This window comes from Schistocerca nitens, chromosome 5, assembly GCF_023898315.1.
Source record: "Schistocerca nitens isolate TAMUIC-IGC-003100 chromosome 5, iqSchNite1.1, whole genome shotgun sequence".
Lineage (NCBI taxonomy): Eukaryota > Metazoa > Arthropoda > Insecta > Orthoptera > Acrididae > Schistocerca > Schistocerca nitens.
Window position 1 is genome coordinate 291,056,782 of NC_064618.1, and position 13,140 is coordinate 291,069,921.

Sequence of the window (13,140 nt, forward strand, 5' to 3'; positions counted from 1 at the left end):
ATTGCACAAAAGCGTGTAATCAGAATAATAGCTGGAGTCCACCCAAGATCATCCTGCAGACATTTATTTAAGGATCTAGGGATATTCACAGTAGCTTCTCAGTATATATACTCTCTTATGAAATTTGTTATTAACAACCAAACCCAATTCAAAAGTAATAGCAGTGTGCATAACTACAATACTAGGAGAAAGGATGATCTTCACTATTCAAGATTAAATCTAACTTTGGCACAGAAAGGGGTGAATTATACTGGCACGAAAGTCTTTGGTCACTTACCAAATAGTATCAAAAGTCTGACAGATAAGCAACAAGTATTTAAGAAGAAATTAAAAGAATTTCTGAATGACAACTCCTTCTACTCCATAGAGGAATTTTTGAATTAAATTAAGAAAAAAAAGAAAAAATATTAAAAAAATAAAAATAAAAAATAAATAAAAACAAAAAACACAAAAAAATAAAGTTGTTATATTAACTTAAGTATGTTGTTAAATTAACCTAATTATGTCATGTATTGGAAAATTCGACTCGTTCCACATCATTACGAAATATCGTATTCATGATCCATGGAACTAGTATTAATCTAATCTAATCATGGTCAAATACCTGTTGTCATACATAGGAAAAGTAGGTCTCTTTTAGGATAAATCCAGACAACAGGTTCCCCTGCCTAAAGAGTATCTCCAGCACTTTAAAAATACTGAAACAATCACTCACAAGACAGATTTTAACACCTCAAATATCACATATGCCAGATGTCTCAATGAAAAACAAACCATTGGAAAGAGTAACATGGGGCATTTCAAAGACTTAACAATCCTCCATCAAAACATGCAATCAATAAAAAATAAAATACAACTATTAGAAGTTTAGATCCAGTCTTCGAACTCCTGTAGTATTCGTTCAGAACACTGAAATAGAAGTTATTTTGTATTAAAATGAAAAATATTCATGTCCTTATTTAGTGTGTTCTATCCCCATCCTTCTACAATAAAATAACAAAATACTAATTATTCCACCGTTAATGTAAATATGCTCAACGGTGGAATAAAACATTTATATTTGCATATTTTACTGTAGAAGGATGAGGACATGAATATTTTTCGTTTTAACACAAAAGAACTTCTATGTCAGTGTTCAGGTTCAGAAGTCTTTATCAGTGACGTCATGAAGAAGACGTAAAACTGTATTTTTATATTTTTAATGACTAGGAGTTTAAAATTACGGGTGCCCAACATCACAAATAAATCGTGTTCTGTCGAATAGTACATTCTTTTACATGGAAATGTATTGCATGGGAAAGTGCGAGAATTTGTGCTGTAGATCAAGATTGTAGAGTGAGAACATCGAAAATTTGGTTAGGTTCCAAATATGTCAAAAAATTAAGCGCAGGAAGACGCCGTGGAATACTGGGAGAACAATAGTTCGCTACGGCTGATATGTCTGAGGATTATTTTCAATTGGGGTCTTTTGCAATTTAATTCCCTCAGAAATCTACTAGCCACTAAGCGGAAATGTCGGCTTGAAACAAATTAACAAACTAAACGTGATAGCAGTGTTCTGTAATAATAACATTAATATTGATATACTTAAATCGTCTCTGGTTTTGCATGGCTGGTCAAACGCTTCAAAATCTGTTGTACAATTCATATGTTGGCTATTCTGTTATGACATTTCGGAAAGACTAGAATCTTTTGCGTGGTCGATTTGAAAAGTGTAACGGAAAGATGTGTCAGTAAGGCCAAAGATAGAAAAACTAAAGTTTTTGTTAGTTGTAATAGACCGCGGCTGTGATGTGTGTTTTAGTTTACTAATGGTCTTAGTGTGGATTGTGTTTCAGTGTTTGTTAGCACGGTGTTACACCCGGCAGTGTTTCAAAAGTAATACAGCCACGCGCCTTTAATATACACCTTACTGAGTAGTATTGGTTTTCACCTTCCCTCGTTTATGGTATGGAATTTGACTGTGTTCATCATGCATATTTCTGCACTGCAATGCACGGAGGAGCTGCAGCATACAATTTTGCGAACACTGAAGGACATGGGCGTGAAGCACAGACTTAAGAAACTCAACGTCAACAAGTACTCTCAGGTTGGTAGTAATTTTTGAACCTAATTAGACCTATACCCGTCTGTGTTCATTTCCAGTGAGCGATGGCAACGTCCAGCCTCCTTTTCGTTGCTGTAAAGTCGCTGTTCTACGATTTGATTATATATTTTATTTGGTCCTGTTTACATACTGTACAAAGAGTGTGCTAGTAATATAGGACAAGTCAAGTGAAATATTAAAAAAAAATATGTGAGCATTTTATACATCATACAAATACCTATTTTCTGTGAACGATTAATTGAGGGCAATATTACAACCTGCACTTTACTGGTATGAGTTAAATTGAATAGGCCTACTTAAAATAACAGAATGAATGGAAGTATACATTTTTATCCCTGTGCCACAAATAATAAAACTTACATTTTGTCACTATGATTTAAATTGAAATACAAATTTTTTGTCTTCATTACATAGATAGGTCCAAGTGAATACTCAATAGAATAGAATAAGTGGTAGTAATAGTTTCAAACTGGGTCATTCCATGTCAAGTCACCCAGGCCTTGACACCAACCATGTCAGATTTTGATGAAACTTGGTACAATTACTTCTTTTATCATCCTGAAAGCACTTGTAAATTTGTTTTGCTCTATCTCTTATAGTTTTTTTATATAAATTTTTAAAGTTTTTAGATTTGGCGTTGTTTCAGCATTCGGAAATCGTAACTTAAGCGTGTCCTCACAACTAAAAAAATTTGTATATTAAAGAATACTCAAGATATCAGTATGAAATTTTGGAATAAGTTTGTGTATTATATTTAAATGTTAAAAGAATTACCATAAAGATATATTAAAACCTTCCAAATGAATAAAAATTTACAAGTTTTTTTTTAGCTAACGGATGTTTAGTTTTACAAAAACTGCAACATCTAGAGTCTGACCTGATAGAAAGCTCAAATTTGTTTTAAAATACTCTTAATTGTATAGGCTATAAGATAAAAGAAAAATTATGTTGGCTTTTTTACCTGTTTAATAGTTATCTAATTTCTAAAATAATATTAATTATATTTTAAAAATAAAAAGCACCAAGTGACTTAGACACCGAAAATAAGATTTTGTCTTCTTCGAGTAACTATGTACGCTTGGATTTTGTTTTGTTACTCCTGTGTTTTGAAGTAAAAAATTATTAGTGTTAAATAGTGCTTGGATAGTATTTTATTAAGTTTATTCGAACTATCAGTAAGTACTGTTACTTAGTTTACAGAAATTCTTTTCCAATATCCTATAAAAGTAACCAGAACAGTAATCCGACCAAAAGTGAAATCAGTAAGTCAGATATTCAAACCTGTAGCGTAGGGCTATTTAAAAAATCTGACTGTTTCCAAACAACCTACACACCTTCAAAAAGGTTACAGCCGGTATCTGAATTGAGCGAGGAAGAAAAAGATTTGATCCACTTACGATCTGGAATTAAACTGTGTGAATTTAAGAATATATGTTCATACCACAGCTACTACTTTTTAAACGTTTTTGAAAAGTATCAAACAACATGTGTAGACCCACTAAAAAAAACACAAAAAGCCCATCAAAAAATCATTGAGAAGTGTAGGCTTGGATCTTTCTAAACAATTACTGACAAAAAATATTAGCATAAAACCTGGACAAAAGTTTTGCTCAACATGCCGTAACTTTTGTGAGGAAAAATAAAGAGTTGAAGTCAATGAAAGTGAAACAGATGATACGTCATGGTTGAATTAGAATCACTGGAATCCAGAAATGAATCCCTCGTACAAACAAACATTGCTCTTGATAATTTAGATTTAACACCGATAGAGCTTCATGGCTTGTCAGAAAAAAGTAAAGGGTCTTATTTTAAAAGGAAGATTAGCAGTATTGAAGAGACTGCAAAAAAGGCGGTTTCAAAAGCATTAAAATATGATGCACCAAGTTCTGATGATGACGAAGAAGAAACAAGTGTGGTTGAGAAAGCAAAGGATTTTGATGTAATGATTTCTCTTATGAAAGAGAAGATTTCATCTGTTGGGAGGTCTAGAAAAATCCAGATTCTGACCTTGGCTCCAGATTCTTGGAGTCAAAATAAAGTGATGAAAGAATTTAATGTGAGTGAGTACATGGTGCGACAAGCTAGAAAGCTAAAATCTGAAAAGGGTATTTTGGAAACTCCTGGTCCAAAAAAAGATAAAACTCTTTCTGAAAATACAGTAAGACTTGTAACAGATTTTTATGAAAAGGATGAAAGTTCCAGAGTGCTACCTGGAACAAATGACAAAGTAAGTGTTCAAAAAAATGTGTACATGCAAAAAAGACTCATTTTGTGTAACTTGAGAGAACTCTATTATTCTTTCTAATGGGAGAATCCCGAGGTAGAAGTAGGATTTTCAAAATTTTGTTTCTTGAGACCTAAATGGTGTATCCTTGCTGGTGCTGCAGGCACACACACTGTATGTGTATGCAGTATCCACCAGAATGTTAAACTATTACTGGATGCTGTGAAAATTGAAGAATCTTATAAATACCTAATTAAGATGCTTCTGTGCAACATGGAAAACCAAAACTGCATGCTACGTCATTGCGACAGCTGTACTGCAAATACTGCACTAACTGAGTACTTATCTGAAAAACTAAGTGAAGATTATGATTTAGAAGAAGAAATTGTAATCAGTCAGTGGGTTAACACAGACAGGGCAGAAATGATCAAACAGACTATCAGTGTTGAAGACTACATTTCTTTATTGGTTAGGTCATTGGAAAAGCTCACCCTGCACTCGTTTATAGCAAAATCCCAATCAGCAGCCTTTAAAAGATTGAAAGAAGACCCACCACCCAAAACAGCAATTATTGTGATGGGTTTCAGTGAAAATTATTCCTTTGTTATACAAAATGAGATCCAAAGTTACCACTGGAATAGAGGTGGTTGTACTCTACACCCAGTTGGAGTTTTTCTAAGAAATGAGGAAAACAATGTTTTTGTTTTCAACCAATGTTTTTGTTTTCAACCAATGTTTTATTAGTGATGACCAAGAACGTGATACCGGTTTTGTTAACTTTGTACAAAAAGAAATTACAAAGTGGCTGTCATCACATCATGCTGACATTGACTCAGTTCACTACTTTACAGATGGTTGTGCTGGGCAGTACAAAAATAGAAACAGTTTTAAAAATTTGACTGAACACTTGAGAGACTTTAATTTGAAGGCCCAACACTCTTTCTTTGCAACAAGTCATGGGAAGTCAATTTGTGATGGCCTAGGAGGAACTATTAACAGAATTTTAAGGAAAGCTAGTCTACAGCTTTCAGACAAAGATCAAATAATGACAGCAATCGATGTGTGTTCATTTTCACTTTATTGACAAAAAAGAAGCTGATTTGCTATGGTTAAAACTAGAAAACCGTTTTTCAGCAACCCGAACCATTCCTGGAACAAAAAGTTTTCATAACTTCAAACCACTTCCAACAAACAACCTTGAAATTAGAAGGACTGCAGATAGTGTAAAACCCTCCTTAGTCTTTTCTTTCCATTCATCTTCTGATTGGGTTCGTGTTGAACCATCCATAAATAGTTATGTGGCTGTAAATTATGATGGTAACTGATACTTTTGACTGGTAAAAACAATATTCAATGACGAAGAAGATGCAGAAATTCTATTTCTACGTCCTTCAGTGCCTTTGGAGCACATAGTCTGTGTAGTACACGCACCTCAATCAAGAGGCACTGGAAAGAATGTATTACTTCAATAAAGACTGTATCAAAAGAACTGAAAGCTCTTGGATGAAGTGGAGAAACAAGTTGAATCAGCATTAATGTTTATTAAAAAGACAAAATTACTCAAAAAATTCAATGTTTCAAATCAGTTGGGTTATACATAAGTGTTGTAAGTACACTATCTTTGTACATAATTCTAATGTAATCTACTATAATTAATAAACATGTTAAAAAGCCATCATTATTTTTGTTTTATAAAGTAGCCTATATGTTTAAGAGTAAATTAAAACAAATTTGAGCATTCTATCAGGTCTGAGACTCTAGATATTGCAATTCTTATAAAACAAAACATCCGTTAAAAAAAAAAAAAGAAAAAAAACATATATATTTTTTTTCATAGAAAATATTAATATATTTTAATAGTATCATTTTTATCTTCAAATATGTGTAATAAATAAACTTGCTGCAAAAATTAATGATGTTATCTAAAAGAGTTTTTAAGATAAGCAATTTTAAAGTTCTGAATAGAAATTAAATTTACCATTTCTGAAGGTTCGGAAAATGCAAAACAATGTATAAAAAAAACTATAAGAGATACAGCAAAAAAATTTTGCAGGTGCTGTCAGGATGGTATTAGAACCATTTGAGCCAAATTTCATGAAAATTGGGTGATTTGATATGGAATGACCCAACTATGGTATAAATAAATTTACATTTTATCACTATAATTATGTTAGAAGTACACAATTATGTCTTCGTGATATAAAGATCTTATTTCTTCTTAGGCTACTTTACTCAAAAGGATGCCTTACTAGTGTAGGAATTCTTTCATTTTATAATAAGTTTGCTCTGTGAGGAATGTTTTTAGTTTCCTTTTGAATACATGCATGTTATTAATTTTTTTTTTTTTTTTTATACTCATGGGAAGTTTGTTATAGGCCTATACTCTTATTCCTGACTCAGTTGCTCCCCAATGCACGAATTTTGCAGTCATGTTTTAATCAAAGACCAGTGTTTATAGATTTTGTAAGAGTTAACTCGTGTGTTTTGTCATTAGAGTGCTGCATTACTAAGCCATGTGAGTTGGATTAAATTATTCGGATAATAGAAGTTCCAGTAGTGTGCTTAGTTCTAAACCTAGGCCTAAATCGATACTCTGCAAATCGTTAAGAACATGGTGGAGGGTCTGTCACATTGTACCAGTTGTCTTGGCTTTCTCTCATTCCGTTCATGTATGGAGTGTGCGAAGAATGATTTTATGCCTCTCTGTGTGCTGAAATTAATCTAAACTTGTCTTCACATTCCCTGCGAGAGTGTACGTAGGGGGCTGTAGTATATTCCTAATCGGCATTCAAAGCCAGTTCCTGAAATTTTGTGAGCTATCTTTTTCTGTGTAGCTAATCTCTGCCTACAAGTGTGCCAGTTTAATTCTTTCAGCATCTGAGACACTCTGCCACAGCTCAAACAAACTTGTCAGCATTTGTGGTGGCCTTCTCTGTATGTGTTAAATATCCCACTTCAGCCTTATGTGGTGCAGGTCCCACAAACTTCAGCAATATTCTAGGATAGGTTGCATGAGTGATTTGTAAGTGTTGTACTTTGTAGAATGTGCATTTCCCTAGTATTCTACTAGTAGGCCTAAACAGAAGACTGCTTTGCCCCCAACTGATCGTATGTGATTGTTTCATTTCATGGCCCTACAACTTGTTTCACTCAGCTGTTTGTAAGAGTTTATTGATTCCAACACCTGTTAACAGGTGTGCTTATCTTCAGTGACTGCAGTTAAACAGTGCAAAATATTTTGGACTGAAACAGTAGAAACAAGAGCATGAAGTATGATAGGGGTTATTTTACTGTCAGTTTACAAAGCTGCAATATTCACTATTTCAAACAAAACTAGTCTATAGTCATTTAAAAAAAAAACGTAATTTTTCCTAGAGCTTGATACTCTACATGACTCCAGTGCTGTGGTTTAGTATAAGAATTTACATCTATAGGTTGCCACAGGTTGCTGTAATTTTTTTTTCCCATGGTTTGAAGTAAGATACATTAAGAAAGGTAGGTTTTGGGTGCAGTGCAACTATAGTGGTAGGAAAATGAGACAGCAAAAATGAATCAATAAAACACAAGAAATTTTACTAAAGATGGATAATGATCTGATGAAAGGTAGCACAAAAATTGCAGAAATTTTTAATAACTTTTTCTGTCAGTAGCAGATATTTCTGGTTTGAACACTTCCATACCTGATAGCCTACAGTTCGTAAGAAAATCTGCCAAAAACAAGTTTGATTATATTTAACTTGATACATCATCTCCAAAAGAAGTTTTCATTATTATTAACTCTCTGAAAAATAAATGTTATGCATTTATTTATCTGTCATTATACTATTCAGGGCAGTGCTATTCAATATTTCAGACAACTTGCAGAAATAATATGTGCATATAAAAGGTAGGGTAGGATTAGGTCAGGATAGGGAAGGAAGTGTGTATGAATGACCTTGCAGACAATATTGATAGTAAATCAGGCTTTTTTGCAGATGGTGCAGTTAAATAGTGAAGTACTGTCTGCGAGGAGCTCTGCCATCTGGGGTATCAGCCGTCTTAACGAACGACATGTGGGCTGTTGACCATGTTTCACTTTTTATCTGTCGTAGCAATATGGTGAAGACCATTTGATTTTTAGTTCTTGAACTCTATTTCTCTGTGGTGTATTTTATACATCTTTCTCCACATCCCCGATTTTTGCTGTTTTATTTTCTGTCGATTAGTGTTGATGTATAGTTGTTTTTAGCTCCTCTGTTTGACTTTGTGTTTAACAGTTTTGACATGGACGTGTATGATCCTAGTTGTTTTTGCACCCTAAAACAAAACAAACAATGTGAAATCCAACAGAGAACTAGCCTATCCCCCCCCCCCCCCCCCCCCCCAGGGGGTCCACAACTCTTTTGAGGATATGTGCGTGGTGAGCACAGGACCCTGAGCTAGTGCAGCTCTCTTTCCTTTCTGGGCTGCATACTATCCCTTTCCACATCCCTCCCTGTCCCTGAGCCTCCCCCCCCCCCTCCCCACTTCCACGTCCAAATGTTGCTGCATTTATCATATCATAGTCTGCATTACCTCCTTCGCCTTTATAATCTAATTTGGATAGACAGTACCTTTCCCAGAAAATGTCGGGAAGCTATTGTCATTTCTGTTCCAAAACCTGGAAAGGACAAACATCTCCTCTCTAGCTATTGCTCCATCTCTCTCACGAGTAGTATATGTAAGGTTTTGGAGTGTATGGTAAACTGACGTTTAGGCTGGTGGCAGAGTCCCGAAACCTTTTAACACCTGCCCAATATGGTTTCCGGAAGTATCGTTCCGCAGTTGACCTTGTTTCTCTCTCCATGAGTGGAAGCAATCGTGACATCCTTGAAGACATCATTCAAGAAGGCTGGTCCGTTGAGTGCTGTAGTAGATTGTAAAATCGTTGACAAAGAGGGAGCCGAGACATTGGGAAGGAAACAATCCATAATTGGATTTATGGGGATGGCAAACAGTACAACACTTAGCACAGAGACCTGCGGCACCCTGTTTTCTTGGAAGAAAGTAGGGGGAGATATTAGTGTTCACCTGCACCTTAAATGTGCGCTTTGTCACAAATTCATGGATGAAAAGGGGTATCTGACCATCGAAACTGGCTTCTAATTTTCTCCCATTAAAACCATTGCGTTGTAAGGAGTTTTATCCACCTTCCCTACATCTAAGCCCTGTCGACCTTCCGTTCACAGATGTCACCAAATTCTTGGAACTTATGTTTGACAGAAAATTATGCTGGTCTTCCCACTTTTCATGTCCTTCGGCTCGCTGTCTGCGATTCCTCCACACCCTTCGTGTTATGAGTGGTACCTCCTAGGGAGTGGACAGAGTGGTCCTCCTCCACATATATCACCTTAGTGCGCTCAAAATTGGGCTATGGAAGCATAGTTTACTTCTCTACACAGTCGTCTATTCTTCGGCGACTAGACTCTGTCCACCACCGTGGCTTGTTTTTAGCATCTGGAGCTTTTTACACCAGCTCCATGGAGAGCCTTTACACTGAGACAGCTGAACCTCCGCTGTCCAGTTGGTGAGCTATCCTTCTGATTCGTTGCGCTAGTCATGTCTTCCATTCATGATCATCTGACCCATGCCCATTTTTTCGACGCCTCCTTGGATTTATGGTATGCAGGCCACCCTTCCTCTCTTCTACCACCAGGAGTTTGCTTCAATCAACTGCTACATTCCCTTTCCTTCCAATTTCCTAAAACTTTCTTGACAAATGGGGTACGGCACCACGTTGGCTTCGCCCCCAGACCCGCCTTCTCTGTGATCATTGCCAGCTGCAGTACAATCACCAAAACATGGGCATACAAAAGGTCATACGATGGGTAGTTCGCACTATCAACATACTTTTTAACAAGTCCTCTACCATCTCTCGTGATCGGGTGAAGCCTGCATATGTTTTTGAGGAAGAGCTACCTACTGATGTACTACAATGCTGACCTACTGCAGCACTGGCACCTTCGCCATCTTGCACAGACAGGCCTCCAGGATGTACTGAAAGATCAGATTGACATCTCCACTTTCCGGCGTGCTTCTTGCACAATGGTCCTCTTGCCCTGCGACAAAGATCACTGCTCTTTGATGCAGTGCAGCGTTGTGTGAGGCTACAAGTGCTTATTTACATTGTGCTGTCAAAACATTTTTGCGCCAGCTGCCAGAGGCATTGCATTCTTTGACAACATCATGCTTAACCTTTTTCTTACTTACTAATAGTCATTAGTAACAGGATAATTGTGTCAGTTCTTTGTAGAGATAATTTAAGGTAAAGTAAAACTTCTCAAAGTTGTAGTCCGTGTTGACAAGATTTTCTTTGCTGTACATGTGTGAATAAAGTATTAAGAATTAGAATTGTTCTTGTATGAAAGTGCCACATTTCATATGCCAGCCAGCTAGATTGTAATGTGCATGGTAAATTGATTGGATGGTCTGTCATTCACAGCCACTCCAAAAAATTATATATTATATATATAGTTATTTATTATAGGCCTATAGATTCATTTATTTCATCACAATTTTCTGGTGTTGTGACTTTCACATGTACAACAGCATCCTCCACAAACAGCCTCTTGTCATTCAAGTTTTCAAATGCCAAGATATTTGCGTAGAAAGTCTGAAAACAAAATTGATTCGTGTATTGCCCTTTCCTGAATTCAGAAATGTTTATTCAATGATAGTGTAAATTTTCCATTGATTGCATACCAGTCTTGGCTGTAAGGAAGGAAATAATCATAACCTAAATTTCTAAAAGCCTCCTTGATAAGTATGTTTCTTTTTAGCTTTGTATCTGTTCTTACTCTGCATCATATGAATAAGATTTTTTTTGCAGTTTGGAAGTGATTCAGGACTGTAACATTCTATTGTTTCATTATTATTTAATCAAATGTATGCAATTTGATTTTCAGTTATGTTTGGTCTTTATCAAATCCATTCTCTAGTTTTCTTCTGTAAGAATGTGTTAAGGACAAACATCTTGATCTTATCAAGTTTTGCAGTATCTGTCAATTTTGATAGGCCTATCACCCAAGTTTCCCTCTGAAGAATAACTATTTAGTTTTTATCCCACTTGAACATAAAAATTCCCATTATCTTGAATTAGAAGCTGCTGTCAGTTATGAGCTTCTGTAAATCTCTTGTAGAGGTATTTCATCTACTCATAACAGTGTTAATGCACTTATCAAAAGCCTTGAATTATTTCCATTATATATCCTGTACTTATGTTTAAAATATAGCTTTCTATTCTGTCTGACATTCCTGCTGTATACCCAACAAAATTTAGTTTCTTGTTTACACTTGAATTTCCTCCTTGTTGTGTTCTGTGATATGGAATTAGAATTATCTGAGGCATGATATACAGTGCACATGTGTTATGGTATCATATTGTAAATTCTTAAATTATTATTATTTATTTATTTATTTATTTTTTTTTGCCTTTTTAATATGACTTGACTGACAGTACACATTCCTGAGTTACAGAAAGAGGCAAATTTAATCCAGATTTTAAAATGAGGACAGAACTGTATGCCCCAATAGCCACACAATTCTTAAATTAACCAATTGCTTAGGAGAACTGCTGCAACTGAAAAATGCAATGAAAGTAATGTATTACCCCATGCTCCCTGATGAGTACTTTAACATCGTTATTCTGGAGAGTTGTCAGTGTAACTTCATACACAGTTGCAGTTATCTGTGACAGGTAGAACAGCCACCAGATTACATTAATGTTCTTACTGGGCCTAAAAGAGAAGGTTATATAAGGTTCACAGATAGCTTCAGAAGTTGGGGGATCACTGAAAGACACGAAGATGCTGAATACTTATGTGCAACAGCATTGTCAACACTTGACATAGTTTAAAAGGGGTCTATTAGTGGGTCTCCATATGGCCGACTGGTTGAATTGTGCAATATCCAAACTTGTGGGGCATTCAGATGTGACAGTGGTGTGATGTTGAACTGCATGGGAACATGAGGGCAGGCATACTCCTTTTCAAGGTTCCAGTTTACCACATCTGACCACCAAAAGGGAGGACTGTTATATTGTGCACCAATCATATCGTTACCACCCACCTGCCATCTGAAAATGAGTAAAAGATGTCCTGCATCATTCTGTGTCAACTCATAACATTGGCAGGAGACTTGCAGCAGCCAGACTAGGGAATTATTGCCCATGCATTGGCTGCTGCTAGCACAACAACATAAATGGCTGCATTTGGAGTGATGCTGTGACCAGGAAGCATAGACTGCTGATGAATGATGTGTCACGGTGCTCAGTGATTAATTGTGGTTATACACTACCCCAGATGGTCATCATGAATGAACATTATGGCTACCCGAGGAGACGTCAAATTCTTTGAAAGTTTTTGGGAGGCATTGTTGTTACCCCTGGCTTCGTGGTGTGGGGATGTGTCTGTCCATGACTTTAGGTCATGGCTGGTAGTGACTGAAGGAACTATGATGGCACAAGGGTACACATATGTTATCGCTCGTTCAAAAGTATTGTGGTGCCCTTTTTAACAGAGCAGCGCAAGCACGCACACACAGACGCGTGTGCGGCACATTTGTCTACGCACAGTCGGAGTGGAGAGGTACTCCCATGGCCAGCAAGATCTCTAGAGTTTTCCCCAATAGGACATGGGTGGAACCAGTCCCAGTGCCAGTATCAATGATATCAAGGAACATTTACAACAGTAGTGGGTCAGCTTGCCTCAGAACATAAAACAGCTTTGACACACTTCCCAAATGAATAGGTGCATGCATTCAGGCCAGAGAGGGTGCAACATCATACTGATAC

The 13,140-nt window shown here is 36.2% G+C and overlaps 1 protein-coding gene across 5 annotated transcripts in view; it reads left to right on the top strand.

The window, feature by feature from the left end:
• Positions 1 to 1,725: 1,725 nt before the first annotated feature.
• Positions 1,726 to 13,140, top strand: part of LOC126259817 (uncharacterized) — a 97,119-nt gene continuing 85,704 nt past the window's right edge. For all 5 annotated transcript variants that reach the window (XM_049956855.1, XM_049956856.1, XM_049956857.1 and 2 more), the window contains exon 1: positions 1,726 to 2,089. In XM_049956855.1, the coding sequence (XP_049812812.1) occupies positions 1,946 to 2,089 (144 nt within the window). In that variant the 5' untranslated portion in view covers positions 1,726 to 1,945. The remainder of the gene's footprint in view (positions 2,090 to 13,140) is intronic.